Consider the following 22,118-nt stretch of genomic DNA (forward strand, 5'->3'; position numbering starts at 1 on the left):
TAAAATAGTTAAGTTATTAATAAACTAGTTGTCGAACGCGATTCCGTCCGCGCGGAATTATAAAAACTTAAGTAGTAGCCTATGTATTCTTTCATACTATGTTATATACATGTAGCCGTTCCGGAGATACCTTCAAATAAATATTCATCCATCCATCCATCCAAACAATCGTATTTATAATATTGGCACACAACTTTTACTAATAAAGTGATATTTAATTTGTACCATATTTGACCAACATGTGCCAACATTGGTGTTCAAATCGTATCGTTAGCAGCATAATTTAGTGAGTCTGTAATCGTTCAAATTGTTTGAACAAACTTGCCGTTCGCAAACCAATATGGTTTTATTTGTCCATTCGTTTTCCTTAGCTTTGAGCACGTGCTTAATAAAATTAGAACCCATTAAGTACTTTTCCGGTGAGGATATTTGCAGTTTAGTAACTGTTGTGTAGATGATCACTAATAGTCGAATATTGATCGAAATTCCACTATAATTATTAAAAATATCACATCTTTCTTACCGTGGGCTTCTGATACCAAAATCTCTGTATAAAATACATCGTCCTCTGTCTTTCATCTTTGATAAAACAGAGATATCTATGCGTTTTAAACGGAGATTTTTGTCTCAGAAACCCACGGTTAGAAATTTATTTAATAAGTGGTACAAAGTTTTCTCTTCGCGTATGAATCTTAACGACAAAATGAATATTCAGTTTTTTTTTAATTCCTAACGAACAGAGTCGTGTACAATAGCTAGCAATTATTAAACTAATCTTACTAATATTATAAATGCAAATGTTTCGATTGATATATGGATGGATGTTTGTTTCAAGATATCTCCAGAACATCTGCATATATCTCGCTGAAATTTGGCATAGAAGTAGAACATAGTCTAGAGGAACACATAAACTATTAAGTTTTTAATACTGCTCGGACGGAGTCGCGGGCGACAGCTAGCAACTTAACAAATTATCAAATATAATAGCTTGATTTTAAGCATGTTTTTTTTCTTAAAAACTTAAAAAGTAATTAGCGAAATATGATTTAGAACCTCTTTGAACTTCAAAACTTGCTTTGATAAGTCACTTTAAATGTTAATTTAGATAAACGAAAGTCTTTTAAAAAAATAATTAAGGTATAAAAAAGGCGTTGCTAATTAAATTATACAGGGCAACTCACAAAAATTGAGTTTCCACAAAATTAATTTTTAATCGCCCTCAAATTTTGGTATACATCGCGGAACGTCCGGTTTACAATCACACCGTAATGATAAAATTATAACCAGAATTATAGCGCACTGTTACGGTGCGTATAAACAACGTAAACTTAAACCAATGTATCTCGATTTAGTTAAAAACAACAAGATGTATATTAGCTGTAATGTAAATACTTGGTGCCATTAAACAAAAACTGGTTTACTGTTCTAAAGTTTTTTAATTAAAATTACATACAATTAGAAAACAATGCAATTCTTTAAAGCATTCAATACGGTGTAATAGAAGGCCACTTTAATTTCTAATTCGGAGTTCGTTTGAGGTTGAACAGATCTTTATTGGGGCACGGACCCACATTAAGTGGTCCCCTCAGATGTCCTTTTGATGGCGGAGCGGTCGACACTTGTGACGTCAAATAATTGACCCTTGTTTGGATACACACTTTGCATAGTAAACATTCAGTAAGATTTTATAAATTTAATTGAAACGAAAAGTACTTTTAAAGAATGCATCTAACATTCGAATATTGGGCTTCCACTCTTGAAGTTTACAACACTTCTATTAAATAGACTTATCGCTGGTTTCTGAGGCCAAAATAAAAAATATTGTTATTTCTGTTTTGTCAACAGTTATAACAATATGTTTTAAACCGGTATTTTGTTGTCAGAAATCAATGAAAGCTCTCTATTAACCGGTTATAAGCCATGGTATTTTGTGCTTATTTGATTTCGTCATGGTTGCTTTCGTAGAGATGGTAAGGATTCCAACTAATGATAGAGATAGAATTCAGTGTCAGGAATATCACACGTTTAAGGCAGTACAAAGCAAAGGCCGTATCTCAAACTTATCTGTATCTGCATGCGAAATCTGCTAAGGAACTTAACTTGTTGTATGACATTAGAAAATTGTAGTTGGTTGAGATTGAAATTAAAAAATCAAACGTTCATTATTTTAGATTTTATTAGTTAGAATCCTTTGGCGCGAATGGCGTGCTTCCGTTACCAAGTCAAGTGTCAGAATGATTAGTGAGGGGACATAAACGTCGACATTTTAGTAAGGCTAGAGTTGCGCCACTACACCAGCATAGTGTCGGATTTTCTTCCTAACAGTTGTGACAAAAAGTTTTCCATTTATTTTGAAAATGGAAGACTTAAAAAAATGACTGTCGTAAATTAATTTATAAAGCAAAGGAAACCATTTTATTAAATAAACTAAAAGCGTTAATTGGCTCGCTATGAAAACCACAAGAAGTAGGTTAAAGGTTAAAGAAAATACAAAGTTATGCCGCCAACTTGAAGTTGAACTTTTGTATCGATTAATTACAGCTTCGCGGTTATTATTCAATAAATTGTTAAGTTTAATATAAATCACATGGCTTCGATGAGTTTGACATAATTAGTCTTTTATACAAAAAAACAAAAACAATATATATTAATCCTTGTTCACATTGTCATGAAACTATTTACTATAACGTGTTCTATATTTGTGTGGGTTTCTGTTCCAAACATGTGTCAACATCGAGATGCTCGGAGCTTATCCAAATTGTAGACTAGGCCATAATCAACCACGCTGGCCCAGTGCATGACTTCACACATATCTTTGAATTTCTTCGCAGATATGTGTAGCATCACGATGTTTTCCTTCACTGTAAAAACGTCGGATAAATGTACATATGTAAATCGAAAATCTAAAAACATATTCGTAGATGGTAATTTCTTAACAAATGCGCCTTATCCGGTCACAATAATTTATGTGTATTTTTTATTTTATATGTGTTAACAGATAGTTTTAATTTGGAAAATATACTTTTAAATGTTCATAGATTATGTTTATTAAACATCGTAATTTATTATTAATGAAATTATTTCTTTTACAGGTCGAGAGTCAACATAGAACGCGTACGTATTAAAATTGTACAGTTTTTTTTTAAATATCAGTCCACTTATCTTTCTTTATTTTATAAAGTCCGAAAGGAGTAAATGGACACAGGAATTCGCCGAAAAGGCGAAGTACCCGGTACCCACTGTTAGGAAGAAACTCCGAATATGTGCCAGTGTACTCAACACTAGCCTTACTAAAATGACGACGTGCATGTCCCTTCACTATTCTGACACTGGACATTGTAACGAAAGCAAGTCATTAGCACCAAAGGATTCTAACTAATAATGTCTAAAATTCCAGACATCCACATTTGCAGACGCGTTAATTGATAGAGGATGTACTGAATGGGCCGTTTACGCTTTCTATGCGTCCCTCTTTCATCATCAACTTTCCCTTACCATCCTTTCATCCAAAAAATCATAAATATAATAGAGAAATTTAAAAATAAATCATCGAAAAGTATACAAATTCATAATTCAAGCAGATGAATCATTCACAGATAGATTTTATCAGATTGCACTTTATCGACCATATGCCATCGGTCAACATAACTTATTTTAAACTCTATTGTGTAAACCATAAAGTATATTTTCGTATGCACATCGAATCAGATACCAATATGTAATATTTTTTAACGGATATCAGTTTATGCATAGTTTATATATATATAGTAGAGTATAGGTCAATCACGTAATACTCACGCTCATAACACAAAGGGGTAGACAGGGAATCTAACTCCATGTAGGATCGATGCGTACTCTGAAAGTTTCAGCGGGATCCGTTCAGCCGTTCTGGAGATACCTCCAAACCAACATCCATCCATCCATCCAAACATTCGCATTTATAATATTAGTAAGAAGTAAGATTCAATTTTGCGAAGTAAAAAAGTCTACATGCGACATGAGTGTTCTCTACATCTTCAAAGCTGTAGTTAAAAACTTAACTGTGATTACCTTCACCTCACATCAAAGACTTAGGTGTTACTAAGTGCGTCATTCAGTCGATGCATTAACACCAAACACGTCTAGACGACAAATGATTCAACGGTACCAACGTAAAGGGCTTAACAGAAAAAAAACTCGTGACAGTTCCGGTGGCGGTGGACAAACGGCCTAGTCTACTCGTTGCTCACCAATTTTTTTATATCATAAGGTGGCAAACGAGCGGGCAGCCACCTGATATCGCTGAAATAGCGAAGCGACCGTTGCCCATAGACATACATTGTATGCGTTGCCTACCTTTAATCGGAGTAGAGGATGCTTAGAAAGAAAATATTTTTCATTTGTTTTTAATAATTTCTCTTGGCTATTTAATAAATATAAATTTGCATTTTATTGTTAATATATTCTCTCGTGTAGCTTAATTTCGAATGAAATAAATTAAGTGAGGCTTCAATTAACACAAATTCATGCGAAACTGTGAAGGCTTATAGACTGCGAAATATACTGTTTATAATTATAATTAAAATATGTCATGTTATGCTCTGTCCATTATTTTATTTATTTACTAACTCTCTCCCGCGATTCCGTCCATGTGGAATTGAAAAAAACAATTTAATTAGTAAACTAAGTGTTCTTCCAGACTATGTTCTAAAGTTTTAAGAAGAGCTTCATTTCACGTGTTTAAAACATCCTGTAGTTAAAGTCTTTGCCCAAAAATTTTACATTTCAGAGACATCCTGTATCTTCTATTGTTAATATCAATAACGACTTATAAAACAGTTAAGTTATTAAAAACAAGCTGTCGAACACGACTCTGTCCGCGCGGAATTATAAAAACTTAAGTAGTAGCCTATGTGTTCTTTTAGACTATGTTCTACATCTATGCCAAATTCCATCGAGAATCATGGATCCGTTCTCAAGATACCTTCTAATAAACATCCATACAAACATTCGCATTTATAATATTAGTAAGATAATATGTTTTCACCGATGAGTATGCGTGCCTGAGACTTTATTTTAGTGCACGTTTAATACCCACTATTATTTGACAAAACAGACTTTTAAACGGGGATTTCAGTCTCAGAAACCCACGGTTAGAACAAGTGTACCAGTGAAAATTAAAGGTGATTTTAAAATTCATCAAATCTTACGTAATTGCAACGAAATGTGAAATAGCATTAAGCATTGTTCACGGAACAAGATTTCTTGTTCCACTTGCCGGCACAAGTTTTTCATTATTTACGAATAAAGAAATAACTTTATGACGCGGAGCTAACAATAACCTTTACAAAATGTTTTATTTAAATGTTTACAACTAGTTAAAGTTTCACTACACGACTAAACGACGGAGGAGGGGATGCACAGAAAGAAAATATCTTCCGTTACCATGAATCCTCTCATCCGGAAATTCCACTTCCACTTCCCATCCTTTCCTTATAAGAAAAAGGGTGGGAAAATAAAGAGGACTTAATTAGACCACCGAGACGCACACTCATCAGACGACAATAAATTCTACTATTTTCGTCAATATGTGAAGCGACATCTGTCGTTCTAAATTTAAAAATTTTCACCTTAAACGGCATCACATACAAAGTAGAACGAAGCTTGATGACGGGATAACGGTATGTCCTGGATTCCGGGTGCTAATTAATATTTCATCGGGTCTCAGACTTCATTAGACGAATGCTGAATTTTTAATGACCACCACGAGAGATGTCGCAGCGTCTTAGTGTGTAACACCCGTAGTACAGAGACAAAAGCGAGGCGAAAGCGAAGTGATAGAAGAGCTATCAAATCACTTGGTCGTTTGTCAACTTCACTAAAAACATTCACTTCACTAACAACACAAAACACATCACAAAAATGTACAAAAACTATTGCTATCTCCCTCTCTCTGCATGCAAAGAAAAAGACGTAACAATATTCTTTTGTACATTTCAGCATTAAAAACCGATAATAATTAAAGCGTTCAGTTTTTTTGTCTCTGTCTCTTACGTGGTGGACGCAAGAGACAGAGACTAAAAACTCGTTTTTGTTTCACATCGCTTTGGCGGTTGTGTGCTACATGCATATAATCCGCTAAAGCTAGCTATTTACGAACAACTCTGGTTACCGATTCAAATCAGTGTTCCATACAATTGAATTTAAAAGCAAATTGCGGTTATGGGTTTAACGAAATTTACACAATTGGATTCAGTTTATCTTTAAATATACATATATAGTTGTTATTCGCATTTATTAAAGTTGCTTTTATTGGATTATTAACTGACTAACTCTCGCACGTGATTTCGTCTGCGCAGAATTAAAAAGCTTACTTAGTAGTCTGTGTTCTTTCAGACTATCACTCCTCCATCCATAGAAACATTAGCTTTTATAATATTAGTAGAACTAGGTTTTATAAATACATCCAATTTCAACTGTACCAGAACCATGTAAGACTTGACAACTCCTAGGTAGTATTTCCAAACAAATACGACTTAGGGACCTTCAAGAAGCGAGCATACCATTTCCTTAGAGGCCGGCAACGCATCTGCAGTTCCTCTAGTGTTGCTGATGTCCATGGGTGTCGTTGATCACCTCGGTGTTCCCGCCACTCGTTTGCCCCATTCTCTTAAAAAAAAAAAACTTTTCAACAAAAGGGACCATAATTTGGTCTCTGATAAACACATTTAGCAGACGAAACGCCTGTCTTCTGTGTGGTCTTGAGGCCCTCAGTGTGCGGACCATTTGGTATAAAAAAAAAAATTAAAAAGCTTAAAATCTTACTAATATTATAAATGCGAATGTTAAGATGGATGGCTGGATGGATGTGTTACAAGGTCTATAAAACTGCTGCATGGATCTTGATCTTCTGATTCTTGACCATAGTCTGGAGGAATACATAAGCTTCTATTTAAATTGGATTAATTTCGCTCGGACGTAGTCGCGGGAGGCAGGTAGTGTATTATAAATTCAGCATAACACACTTTTGGAATACTTATATGAATGTGTCACCAAAAAGCTTGTATATGACACATCAACTGATAGATAAAGTAACTTCTAAAATGGATTAAATAGATTTCGTTTAAGTGTTTTGGATGTTGTTCTGGTTCACTTAACATTCTTAAATTTGGAAATCTTTGATGAATCATTGACAATTTTGTAGCATTATAATGTAAGTTTTGTTTCTTATAACAAGTAAATAATCTCTTCGTACGCCTGTCCTTGTTCCTATGTGGCTCGTTATAGTATGTACTTCTCCTCCATACATGTCTATCCATAAACATATCTGATTCACTTCTTACCTATCCTTCTTACTTACTTGTCTTAAATGATCTCTTAAACTCTAATTATAATTATACAAGCTGTTGCCCGCGACTCCTTTCACGTGGAATGAATAAAAACGTAAATAGCCTATTGCGTTCTTCCATGCTATGTTCTACATCTATGTTAAATATCATCGAGATCCATGCAATCGTTCTCGAGATACCTTCTAATATCCATGGATCTTTCCATACATTCAAATACTCGTATTTATAATATAGTAAAAAGATAGTAAGATTATAAAAGCGTTTAATATATGTATGTTTGCAACGTGATATTACAAACCACACAGACAAAGTCGTGAAACTAATGTTATATTTCTGCAATACGTGAACCAATATTGCATGAAATACGACTAAGGATCCTTCAAGAAGCGAGCTTATCAATCTCAAAGGCCGGCAACGCATCTGCGGTTCCTCTGCTATTGCTGATGTCCATGGGCGTCGATAAACACCTCGGTGTTCCCGCTGCGCGTTTGCCCCCTTCTGTTATAATATTTATAATCTAATCAAACAAGTTACTCTATTTTAAATAATGTTTTTTTTGTAGTTAAACTTGAAACTGTTTAGGCTCTTTCCTTATAAGATATCGTATTGTTTGTATTTGACATGTAAACGATATCCGGTTTTAAAACTAACCCTTTAACTAAAGGATTTATTTTACCACGTCATGTTTACTTAACAAATTCTGATGGGGATTTCCTTCTCGAGGCGTCAAAGTAAACTGTGAGAGAATATTTAAAATGTAAAGGACGGCAAAGTTACACTAGTTTTTTTTTTTTATATGGCGTTATTTTTGTTAGTGGACAAATATACAGTTCACACGGATTCTACAAAGATATGTGGAAACTTTTTATAGTATACAAGCTGTCGAAATTAAAAAAAAAAACATAATTAGTAACTTATGTATTCTTCCAGACTGTGTTCTATATGTATGTCGAATTTCTTCGAGATCCTTTCAGTTATTCTGGAGATATCTTCAAACAAACATCCATCCATCTATCCATCTACACCAGTGGTTCCCAAACTTATTTTGTCTACTGCCCAATTTGAGAATAAATATTTTTAGCGCCCCCATATTTTCACATATTTAAAAACCACTATAACTGCAAATTAAATTAATTATTATTGTGACCTATATATGTATATTAACGGAGAATTCTAAACGAAACTTTTACTATAACCCGCAACTTGAGACCTGCAGAGCCCACAAGAGGGCGTTATCGCCCACCTTGGGAAAGAATGATCTAAACATTCGCATTTACAATATTAGTAAGATAGTAAGATGGTGGCAAATGTGCAAGCGGCAATACGAATTCGACAAAATAGTGATCTAAATTCGCAGATGCGTAGCCTACTATAGACAGAGGAAGGAACGACAGAAAGATTATATTTCCCCTGTCAACGTTTGGTGAATAATTTCTAGTAATTTAAAAATCCCGAGATTCTCGTACATAGTTGAAAGCCAAGGCAGCCTATTTTTAGATTTAAATTCACTATTTATTGATTTATTATCTTATTATTATGACGTCAAAATAAGAATTATTGTAAAATCGATTCTACACTAGTTTTTTTTTGTACAAAAAAAAATATTTGGAACTGTACAAAAAATGACTGTTTTTTTAAACATAATTAGTGTCATTTGTTTTCCTATAGGAACAAATGTTAAATGTTCGTAGTAAAGTTAGGTAAAATTACAACAGTCAGAATTCCGATATTGCCTGCAGCATAGTCTCCATACATTATAGAAACTAAATGAAATTCCGGAGGAGCGCTAATTGGTATTATATCTTGTTAATCTATTATGAACTTTAACAATGAAATATGTTTGAAACATTAATTTGTTCCCCTCCTTTTGTATCAGTAATAAGCAGGTAAAAATCGACCCTTTGTTTATGGTTTGGGATCGATTAAAATGGCGGATATTGTTTATGGTATGACAAATGGCCGATAAATGATTTACAAAAAGGCGGTTAATTCTTTCTTTGTTTTAGGGATATTATTAAAAATTAAAAAAAATCTTTATAACATTAACTTTATTTTATTTACACGTTTAAGCGTCAATAGCCTAATGGTTAAGGGTACGGATTTCCGAACACTAGGTCGGTGGTTTGAATCCCGCTATTCGATTATTGTCGTAAACCATATCCTAGCACAAGCATAGAGCTTAGTTTGGAATGGTAAAAAGAAATATTAGTAAATTTACAAAAAAAAATAACATTTCAGCCCGATTTTTTTTTGTTCCTTATCTAGTAATATTCAAACAATTTTATTTCTTTTAATTTCTATCTTATAACAATTATATTACAGTAAAAAGCAAGGTTATTTTGTTTGTTAAATCAATGCCATTAATTGTTAAATAAAATATGCCGCACAAAAAAAAAGTTTTTAATTACAAGGAAATAAATTACCAACCCAATTTAAAAATGAACGCATCAACCCTAATACAAAGCATTTTACCAAGTATACGTTATCGTGGTACAAAACAAATAATTTACTTACCTAACTAACACGACGACTAATCCCGGTTTATTTACCATTCCATTTAAGGAATTTATATTATCAACTTTATAAACATGGTCAAAATAAAAAAAGAACTTTCAAATAACTTCCACACTCCAGTCTTTAAATGGTCTTTAAGTCCTACTGTTGATTCCTAATTATTATCATCATCATCAGCTCACTATACGTCCCCACCGAGGGGCTCGGAGCCTACCCTAAGTTAAGGGTGATTAGGCCATAGTCAACCACGCTGTACAAGTGCAGGTTGGTTGACTTCAAACATATCTCCGAATTTCTTCTCAGATATGTGCAGGTTTCATCAAGATGTTTTCCTTCACCCTAAGAACGTCGGATAAATGTTGACATGTATGTAAATCGAAAATCGAAAATCAATGTGTGATACATGGCGGGATTCGAACCCAGGACCTGTAGATTGCAAGTCAAGTGCTTGACCACTGAGCCACCGACGATCCCCATTGATGATGATTGACATGATTCCTAATATAATGAGTTTTTTAGTCATAGAGGTTAGAAAAGAAATCATCATCGGTAGCTAATATTTATAGTCCGTTATAATTTTTTTCAAATCTATTTTGAATAGACCATACGTCAGACCAAAGAGATTCAAACATAATTTGTAGTTATAGAAAGGACATAAGGAACACATTCCCTCAGCGTAATCAAAGGATATGTTTTATTTTAAATTATTACTGAATACAGGAAGCTAATTACAATTTTGACAATTTTTTTGACATGTCAAGAACGTGACATAACTCGGCTTGTCAAATTGACAACTTAGATATAAACTACCTTGCCTAAAGGGACTCCTTTTAGTAACATATTTTAGTTAATTATTCGGTTTTTTTTTTAAATTTTATTTTATATCATAGATTTAAGAGTTTATGTATTATAAGTATATATATGTATAACTAGTGTTTTATGTTGAAATATTTAGTTAATTATGTCCGGTTTTTACTTAAATATCTTTGCACCAAAATATATATTTTATTTTAGTTTAAAATTCTGTAAAAATAAATTTTAAAGTAACTAATTTTGTTACAACTTATACAAAAATCTTTTTTATACCTTCGGCAAGAACGAATGTGGCCAGGAGAGTACTAAACTTACGACGCATCTTTAGAAGTACAGATAAAAAATAATGCCCAACATCAAGGGATAGGACTTAATTTAAATATTTCAATGTTTCCTCTCTTTTACTCTTATACGTATATAATAACCACATCCCTTACGTAGTAGGGTAAACGGTTTTTTAAGTGTACCCTCAGTCTTCCGAACCGTTTTTTGTAGGGAATTGTTATGGGTCATAGTACATTAGTTTGATATTATAGTAACGTTAAAGCAAGGTTTATTGGTTGTTATGGTAGTCGGAAAGTTTTTAAGCCTTTTGTTGATAGAATAATAAAGAATTTTAACGACTTATATAATCGTTTACTGATGAAGTTCAAAAGTAATAAAATAGTCAAGGAGTTTTGTTGGAAGGAAGATTATTTTAATTTTGTTGCCAAGTTTTTTTTTGTCTTACAAATATTGAAAATGCGAAAGTTTAGATGGATAGATGTTAGAAGGTACCTCCAGAACAGATCTTGATGAAATTTGGCATAGTCTGGAAGAACACATAGGCTACTTAAGTTTTTAATTCGGCGCGGACAGAGTCTATTGACGCGTTTCACATTCAAGTACGTATACTATTTGTAAATTTACGTTAACATAAAAACTTTTTGCTGCATATATCAAAAAATGTTTCTACATTTAAGTTCTATATAATAAGTTGTTCAAAATATTTGAAGCCAATAAATTAAATGAAATCCAAAACAAAACACATGCTTTAGTAAAAACTGGTTTCAAACGTGTTACGATTCGTCTGCATCGTAATTGTATACCAAAAATATTGTCATCTCACTCATTTGACTATAAAAAGAAAGAGATACGACAGTTTTAGGTAACAATGCAATGAATGCGGGGGCGTTTTCAGTCTGATTTATTGGGACAGCTTTTTTTCGGTGATTAATTTTAAATTAGGCATTATCTCGCCTCGTCCTTTACTTAATTGGGATCTCATAGACAAGACTAATGTATTTTTAACAAACTGATATTATTATACAATAAATTATTCGATCAATTCATTCAGTGTTGATTGATTTAGTTAACTATACGTGGGTTTCTGAGACCCGAATCTCTTTATAAAATATATCATCATCAGCTCACTACACGTCCACACCGAGGGGCTCGGACCCTACCTTAAGTTAAGGATGATTAGGCCATAGTCCACCACGCTGGCCAAACGCACTTCGCCAACCCGCAGGTTGGTTGACTTCACACATATCTTTAAATTTCTTCTCAGAAATGTGCAGTTTGCATCACATTGGTATATGGCGGGATGCGAACCCAGGACCTGCAGATTGCAAGTCAAGTGCTTGACCCCTGAGCCACTGACGCTCTACATCCCTGTCATTATTATTGACAAAATAATGGTGACAACATGTTTTAAATGTGAATTTTGGTTTTAGAAGCCCACTGTAGTTGACATGAGTTCGCTACGTGGTCCAAAGTAGGTCTTAGTCTCCGATAATTATTTTTTTGTAATGTGTTACAATTATTACGAATTAACCAATATTTTTTTGCTTTCTCTAGTTTTTTAAATAGATCGACAATAATACTTCTTATACATTTAGACAATATTAGTCAGAATGATTAGTGAAGGGACATGAACGTCGATACTTTAGTAAGGCTAGGGTTGCGCCAGTACACCGGCACAGTGTCGGATTTTCTTCCTAACAATAGCAGTGAAAGCAAACTTAGATTTAATTTATTGACACTTAATTTTTAAAGTTAAATAAAATTAATACATTTTATTTACACAAAAATGAAAGAAAATACAATATTATAAACGTTTAATATAAAAATTATTTACAATCTCATACGATCTTTTACATAACCCTATTAATTTCGATCATCATAATGTTCTTGAATACTGAACCCGGAATGTGTTGAATAAGTGAAAATAACTTCAATATACTAAATATGTCATTAAATTATTTCATAGTGCAACTTTATTTCAAACTGGACATTTTTTTTTTAATTTTGATTACAAACCTACTCTCATATTCCTTGTTTTTATCCTTAGAAACAATACAGTCTAAATTTTCTCTCGTATCTTATTAAAAAGTCTTTTTAATTATCGTTATTAAAGAAGTCCCTTAGTACACACTAAGGGATACTTAAATAACCATTGAATTAATCCGAATATTGCTTTTTTTGCTTAGATCATGTATGTGTTATTGTCAAAAAGTTCTACTAAATTCCAAACCTCCATACTTAATAGAATAAACAATAAAGTTTGTTTATATTTCTATCGACTATTAGTACACGTAATTCAAACAAATGTCAAAACAATTATTTGAACTCTATAATATTTATGCTTATGGTAACCTTTCAACGTTTGGTTAATATTTATCGGCTTCTATTTTCAAATTTAGAATACAAATTGAATTATTAACTTCTGTGTTCGATTTTTAAAAATTGAATTGGTTCTATATTTTTTTTTTAATTTGAATTTAAAAACGTATTCGAATTTCAAAATGTCCAATAAGCGTTCCGTGTTGTCTATATCTGTGGTCAGCTCTGTATTCTCTCCGGGCAACATTCCGGGAACAATCTACTCATGTTCCCTCTACGGAAGAATCCTATTTCTGTGCTCGGTTGACACCTGAGAAAAAAATAAATTTGTTATTAATAACATGAAGAAAATAGACAATTCAAGTCGCTCCTGAAAGGAATCCATATCGAATAAAACCACACACTTAAAAATTGATAAAGGGGTGTAGGTTACAGGCGGCCAGACACACACAAAACAAAAGGAAGTCATAGAAGATGAAGAAAGGTTGGAGACAGTAACATTAATATCGCTATTCCTTTCGTTCGACTATTACTTTACTTCTTACTAATATTATAAATGCGAAATATTGTCTACGGAACGGATATACAGATCTCGCTGAAATTTGGTATAGATGTAGAACGTAGTCTGGAACAACATACAGGCTTATTAAGTTTGTTTTTTAATTTCGCGCGGACGTAGTCGCAGGCGACATCTAGTATGCTAAAACTTAGAAGTATGAACTGTACCACTCGAATGGAATTCGTCGTAAAACTAAGAATCAAATGCTTTTAAAAAATTACACTAAAACTCTTTGTAGATAAAACTCTATAATAAATTAATTTAAAATTAAAATAACATATAGATGAATTTGTTAACGCGGAGAAAAACAAAAGATCACGAAGCTCAGTAAAAAAGGATCCAAAATAACACTAATTAAAAACTTTTTCAACGAAGCAACGAGGACTCGTGAAAACTAAAAATTACTAGCGCAGAATGTTTTGTTACAAGTTGCAATGTGGCTGTTTTGTTTGGTAGAACTTAGATTTTAAAACAACATACCGGTAATATTAAAAACTATAGTTGGAGAATAGAGGAGCATACAAGGCAGTAGAGTTCTACGTTTAACACTTCATAAAACAAGAATTATTGCTGAATTATTAATCACTAGCTGTCGCCTGCGACTCCGTCAGCGCGAAATTAAAAAAAAAATAGTAGCCTATGTGTTCTTCCAGACTATGTTCTATATGTATGTCAAATTTCTAGATCTATGCAGCTGTTCTGGAGATACCTTCAAACAAACATCCATCCATACATTCGCATTTATAATATTATTTATTTTTTATCTACTTTTTTCTGATTCTTATAAAAAGAATGCTTGTTGTAAGAAAACATAAGATAAATACGTTCCAAATTACAAAAAGTGTAATTACAAAAAATGATGATTAAAGATACGAAGCGACATCTGTCGGGGACAAAGGGATGCATTCCTACACTTGAATTCTTTTTAACTAATTTGTCAACTTTTTATATCAAAGGTGTTAGAAGGGTACAGTCGTTTGTCAGCTTATAAAAAACACAACTAATCCAATACATTGATACATATAGATAACGTAAAGAAACATTTTAAATTATTATATAAAAAAAAATCTTTTTATCATTTTTTTTTAAATAGCAGCAGTTTTTTTGTTAATTTAGTAACATTTCTTGTACCATTCCAACTAAGCTCTATGCTTGTGCTAGACATGGTTTACGACAATAGAAAGGAGGGATTCGAAGCCCCGACCTTGTGATCGGAAATCTGTACCCTTAGTACCCTTAACAAGTAGGCTATTGATGCTCAGAATGGTTAAAATACTGATTTCAATCAGAGTAATAATAACAATTAAATAATATGCGAAGCTAAAGACATTTAAGGCATATTAAAATAAGATGTTTTAGTAAGCAAGAAAAAACAACGGTATAAAAAATCTGCAAGACGTAACAAAGGAGAAGAATAGAAAGTGTTGCAGAAATATTTTAATGCACGAAAGTAGTCGTTTATCGATATGTGTGAAGTCGCACTGGATCAGCGTGGTTGACTATCGTCTAGTTACCCCTAACTTAGGGCCCTCAGTTGGGACGTATAATGAGCTGATGATGATGACATGATGAATTAACAGTGGTAGAGCCCGCTTTAACATCTTCGCACGAATTAGCCCGGCTCGCCCGGTGAAATACCACGCCCACACAGAAAACAGGCGTAAAGTGGAAGCAATTCCGCGTTTCGTCTGATGAGTGTGTGTCCCGGAGGCCTAATTTAGTCCTCTTTCATTTCCCACCCTTTTTCTTATAAAGAAAGGATGGGAAGTGGAAGTGAACTTTCCGGATAAGAGGATGCATGGGAAGACAAAATATTTTCTTTCTGTGCATCCTCTCCTACGTCGATTAAAGGTAGGCAAAGCATATGCAATTGCGTATGTCTATGGGCAACGGTCACTTCGCTATTACAGCGATTTCACGTGGCCGCTCGCTCGTTTGCCACCTTATGTTATAAAAAAAAAGATGACTTCCTAGTATAGTATAAGTAAAAATTAATACTTACGTTGTCGTAGTTATATAAGTTTCATATTCATCAATTCCATCAAAAGGATCTTCATTATCAATACTTCTCTTAGATCTTGATGATTCATCTAATTTTATTAACTTCCCTATCCTTTCTATTCTTACTTTCTTTCTTAAAGGCTTTAAAATCTTTGATTTCTCAGCATTCCCTTTGACTTCTTCTATCACTTTCTCTGGCAATGGATTCGTTTGCCAGTCAGGCAATTTCTTCATTTCTTTATCTTTTAAACTAGATATGATATCTATGATGTCGTCTCTAGTAATAGTACCTCGTTGTGCTTCATAATCTGTATTTATATTAGGTTTGACGTACATAGATTCACCTGGAACTCTGGCTATGTAAGCTGTTCCTAAATAAGACTGATGAAAGTTTCTATTCCTATTGTAAATATTTAATTGTGCCCATGGATATCCATTGTAGTTATCGTAGTAGTAACTAGGAGGGTATGCAGTTAGGTTATTATTATTCACATATGCAAAGGGGAAGGGTAATAAGAGGGATGGTTCGAATACATTTTGTGGTGTTACCGCAAAATAAGATTTCTTTAATGACTTATTTATCCATGATGGGAGAACGTAATTATTGGTCGTCGGAGGCGGTTGCAATGGTGGCAGTTTTTTGCATGCTTTAATTTCCGGATTAGCTACCGGTTCCATTCCAGATTTCGGTTTCATAGTATGGGTATACGAAGAAACCCTTTGGAAAGTCGACATAGGGTAATAATAAGGTAGCTTCCTAAAGTCCTTGTCTGTTAATGACCCTTTGAAGTATGAATTATCAGCTATCTTATTATTTTCAGCTATTTTCATTTTAGTAGGTTGTATTGTTGTAGTCTGCATTGTTGTTGTTATTGTTGATGTCGGTTCGTTTACACTGACTTCTGGTTTCACTTTACTATTATGGAAATTTAAAGGTTCATACCAATATGAAACTTTTTGCTTATCACTAGTAATCCCTTGTTGATTGTCATTGAAACCGTGAACGTGAATTGGTGTCATAGTATCCTGGTACAATGTTTCTTCTTGATTCTTTTCTATATCTTTATATATATCTTGTGCTAAATTATAAATATCAACAATCGCTTCTAAATCACTCTTTTTAACTGTATGTAGCATATCTGTTATTGTTTTAATTTCACTTTCTGTTAAATAACGGTCACCATCATTTTCCTTTGAGGAATCATCACTGCGTTTTTCTTCATCACCTTTTATTTTGGGTATAACTCTTTCCCTGCTCAATAAATGTGTCAGACTATGTTTAGGAGGTTCAGCTGTAGTTTTAACTTTGTCACTAGCACTAGGTGACATGTCATCTTTAACGAAATTAATATTTATATTAGTGATGTTAATTTTTGTAAGCGGTGTAATTAATTCTGTACTTGTTCTATTCTTCTTTCTTAATTTGCACGTATAATTTCCACAGAACGATTTCGCTGCCCACGTCGTGTTAACTGCATGTAACATTTTTGTGTCAGGATCTTGACAATACAGCTCTGAAAAAGGAAAATTATTTTATAAGTATCAACACTTTCATCATTTATGAATATAGTTGAAGAATTGATGTATTTATTTTCCTAGATTTAATAGTGTGATGAATTTTACGATTAGATCTTTTGGTCCATAATAAAAACTATCAAGATTAATGTTTGTAGTTTAAGTACTTATTATTATTCTTCATCGAACGAGCGAGAGCGTCGGTGGCTCAGGGGTCAAGCACTTGACTTGTAATCAGCAGGTCCTGGGTTCGAATCCTGCCATGTACCAATGTGTTTTTCGATTTCCGATTAACATTTATCCGACGTTTTTACGGTGAGGGAAAACATCGTGATGCAACCTGCACATATCTGATAAGAAATTCAAAGATATGTGTGAAGTCAACCAACCCGCACTTGGCCAGCGTGGTTGACTATGGCCTAATAACCCTTAACTTAGGGTAAGCTTCGAGACCTTCGGTGGGGACGTTTAGTGAGCTAATGATGATTTTTCTTCATTACCCAATAAAGAAACTCACTTTATATCTTGTCACATTAATTGTAACACTATTATAGTCTACGTCATTTTAAACTTTTTAATTTTGGTACGATGCCAAAACTAGGTACCATAGAGATAAATTAGTTCCCTGATGCAATTCACAAAGTTTCTTGCCAAAAATTGCATACATAAAGCGAACAAGGATATATTTATTGCATTATCAAAAAAAAATTGGCGAAAATCTTTGTGACATAATGTGGAACAAAAATTCTGCAACCAAGTAATCCTTATTAGGTTTAGCTGTAGAACTAAGAACATGTAAATCGGAAATACATTTCGATCTATTTGAACACCTATTATTATTTCGATTAAATGAATGGCGTAAAAGTTGAATGGAAACAGTTTTACGTTTGCGTAAACACGAGACATCCATCGGATACGGCTATTTCCGACAGCGAATGGAACGTGGTGTTGTTATTGCTACTTTCATTCGCATGCTTCATCGAACAGAATTTTGTTAATGAATGCTCAAAAATTAGACACCTGTTCTAGTATGTTTAAATAGCTATGTTATTTAAGCTTATTATATCTAACTAATATTATAAATGCGAATGTTTTTATAGATGTTTGTTGGAAGTTATCTCGCGAACGATTCAACTTTCTCATTCATTTTTTTTCAAAATTCTCGAGGAAATTTAGCATGGATGTAGAATATAGTCTAGAATAACACATACGCTATTAATAAAGTTATTTTTATTTCCACGCAGACGGAATTGTGGGCGATAGGTAATACTATAAAAGGTAGTAGTGAAGACCTGTCTCTAGGAGTGAATTGCCACAAACTGATAATGTCGATAGCTAAGGATTTTTTGGTTAGTCAGTTTTAAGATAATAATTTTGATTAGTAGCATAACTAAAATATTTATTATAGAAAGCGAACTGAATTGGTTCAACAAGGAAGTGAAACAGCTTAGCGCTAATTTAATAGACTAGGATAGATTAACAAGTATTAAATATGGCGGGGAAGAAATAAAAATAGTGAACTGGAGTGACGAATTGATTGATCTAAAAGGCAAAATTGTTGTATTGATTACTCATAGCGGGACAAGGACAGGGAGATTATACAGGAAGAGTAAGAACAATTCCTAAGCTTATATAAGCATCAATTAGCACCTACAAACACTTAACATTAGATAAACTTGCCTTTCGTACCTAACATATTTTGTATTGTGGAGTTCAAAAACAATGTATTACGTGATCAAGAACACAATTAAATAGATTAATAAACATTATTATCTGTGTTTGTGTTTATAAAGGACGGTTTAGTTTCATCAAACGAAGGCACAGTGTTTGTAAACAGTGACAACTGCGCAGGCGCAACTCTTGATCCTAACTGTATACAATGATGTTACTATAAATGTTGAACTAAATACTACATGACCACAATAACAGATGAGCTATGATTAAAATAAAGAAAAATAATGAAAGTATGTCTCAAAAATACGACAGTGAAAATGCTTGGCTGCTCTCATCTATTTCAAGATTTTTATTAACCCCCAAAAATCTTATTAAATTTAAGTGTACATAATTAATTTATTAATTGTTTAATCCGCTTTTTTCATACTTTTTACGTATGTATAATAATGTTATGTACATTTACTTTGGTTTATAACATAGCTTTCTAAATTTACTTCATTTATTCTTAAATATTTTTAGGAAGAAAATTAGAAAATGTGCCAGTGTATTGACGTAACATTAGCCTTACTGAAACAACGTTTATGTCCCCTCAATATTCTGACACTGGACTTTGTAACGAAAGCACGTCATTCGCGCCAAAGGATTCTAATTAATAATGTCTTAAATATGTAAATGGTTTTAAGCTGTACTGTGTATCATTTAAAATATAAACCCTGAAACAAATTAAATCACAAAGCGAAGTGGAAATGAGTAGTTAAGATTTACATATATCAAAGGAAAAGATTTGTTCCAATGATTCTTTTAGCATCTAGGATCATAAGGTTACTAGGAACTAGGAACTTAAAGTGGAACAAAATTTTTGCTTCTTTTTATTTATGTTTCGCGTGTTCTTTGTTTCGATTCGCTTTCGAAAAAAGAAAATAAAAATATGTATAAGCTTTTAAATATTAAATTTTAAGGAAGGATACATTACACAATGTCTAACACAGCGAGAATTTTACTATATTATAAATGAGAATGTTTAGATGGATTTATGTTTAAAGTTATCTCCAGATCTCGATGTAATTTGGCATACATAAAGAACATAGTCTGGAAGAACACATAGGCTACTTATCGTAATTTTTTTTAATTACGCGTGGACGGAGTCGCGGACGGGGTCGCGGTCGACAGCCAGTATTATAATTACAAATGAATCACACTTAAATAAAGATATGAAAAGTGCACTGTACACATTTTTCGATTGTTAATTCTTTTAATTTGATATATAATATTATATAAATATTCGACTGCACACATTTCGTCTAATTCATAGTAGCATTTTTAAATATGTGTCTTTTAAATTTATCAATTAATATATTTATTATTTGTTTTATTATCAATCTACTGACCAATTTCATCCGTCAACAGTGTTACTTCTTTCTTACTGGTATCTTCTATAGAATATTTTCAAAACTTATGTTTATTCCTACCAATCCAAACTATGCATGTCTTTGATACGAACTATAATAACTATGAGTTCTCAAACTTTAAATTATATTATTTCACACATCGGTCAATTTCAATACGTCTCTTGAATTAATTTAAGCAAAACAATATTAAATTCTTGCGGTGAAGGAAAACATCGTGATGCTGCACATATCTGAGAAGAAATTCAAAGATATGTGTGAAGTCAACCAACCCGCACTTGGCATGTGGTTGACTATGGCCTAATCACCCTTAACTTAGGGTAGGCTCCGAGCCTCACGGTGGAGACGTACAGTGAGCTGATGATGATGACCACAAAATGCATTAGCCACGATAAGATTCGGTAGGATAAAACTGTAAACTAAATATTACATGAGAAGCAAACGTAATTCTACAAAACAATATAATTCTAATAATGAACAGAGTCAAAATTATTTGATGACAGTTCTTTATTGTTAAACTTTTTTTTTAAATTATGGCATGTCGATAGCTAAAGCACCGTACAAGAGTTTGTCATTGCTAAAAAACCATAAGATAATTTAGTTTTAGAATGAAATAACTAAGATACCCTTGACCTCTACAAGGACAGAGATATTAAGGAACCATTTTAATAAATATGTTACATCAAAATGGTAAACCATAAAAGTGACGACGAAATCGAATTAAACTAATTAGAGTTCTAACAAAGAATTTATAACTAAACTAGCTGTCGGCCGCGACTCTACACGCGAGGAATTAAAAAGAAATATTTAGAAGCCTTTGTATTCGACCAGATTATGTTCTACATGTGTACCAAGTTTCATCAAGATACATTCAAACAAACATCCATCCATCTAATATAATAAGAAATATTAAAATGTTCTGAACAAGCAAAACTTAAATACACGTTACATTTTTAGGTTAGGTTTTAGTTAAATAATAATATATAATTACTCATACCTTTAAAACTATGTAACGCCTGCGCACAAATCACACATAATAATATTGTCCACAAATATGATATCGCCATATTATTTGGCGCGCAAATTCGTTCGTTCTTATTTAGTCAATCTGCCATCGAACACTGCAACATGACGACTTTGTATCGTCTTGTTATGACTACGTCGATGAAGTTATGTACCAGTGCTTCTCAAACTGTTCGATTAATTTTATTAATAATATTAAATTAAAACAAGAATAAACATTCATATAATGGGGAAATTAGTTTCGTTTGTTTAAGAAATGGAATATACTTATTATGAAGTAGTTGTCACACGCGACTCCATCTGCGCGAAATTAAAAAAAAATAATTACTAACGTATATGTTCTTTTGACCGTATTCTACATCTATGAATAATTCCGCAAGATCCATTCAGCTGTTCTGAAGTTACCTTCTAAGAAATATCCATCCATACATCCTAACGTCATTAATAGTATTAGTAAGAGAGAAAAACTAATGTTTAGTGAAAAAACACGAATAAAACGACACGTCATTGGTCAAAATCGGTTTAATTTAAGCTACAGAAGGTTACAATGGAATTGACATACATGCATCTTACTAATATTATAAATGCGAATGTTTAGATGGGTGGATGTTTAAAAGTATCTCTTGAATAGCTGAACGATGAACTCGATGAAATTTGGCATACGTATAGAACATAGTCTGG

General features: G+C 32.9%; 2 protein-coding genes across 6 annotated transcripts in view; one reads left to right on the forward strand and one right to left on the reverse strand.

Annotated features, from left to right (window-relative positions):
- Positions 1-22,118, forward strand: part of nolo (ADAMTS-like no long nerve cord) — a 232,257-nt gene that overhangs the window by 98,415 nt on the left and 111,724 nt on the right. For all 5 annotated transcript variants that reach the window (XM_013309804.1, XM_013309807.1, XM_013309822.1 and 2 more), the window contains one exon: positions 3,093-3,114. The gene's annotated coding sequence lies outside the window, so the exon portion shown is untranslated. The remainder of the gene's footprint in view (positions 1-3,092; positions 3,115-22,118) is intronic.
- LOC106116089 (uncharacterized) lies at positions 13,298-21,533 on the reverse strand. The gene is made up of 3 exons (XM_013309833.1): positions 21,412-21,533; positions 15,821-17,333; positions 13,298-13,569 (listed from the first exon to the last, which is right to left on the reverse strand). Exons 1-3 carry the CDS (start codon positions 21,479-21,481, stop codon positions 13,479-13,481), a joined length of 1,674 nt encoding a protein of 557 aa, XP_013165287.1. The 5' UTR covers positions 21,482-21,533; the 3' UTR covers positions 13,298-13,478.

The sequence above is a fragment of the Papilio xuthus genome, unplaced genomic scaffold (assembly GCF_000836235.2).
Source record: "Papilio xuthus unplaced genomic scaffold, Pxut_1.1 DF829660.1, whole genome shotgun sequence".
Taxonomy (NCBI): Eukaryota; Metazoa; Arthropoda; class Insecta; order Lepidoptera; family Papilionidae; genus Papilio; species Papilio xuthus.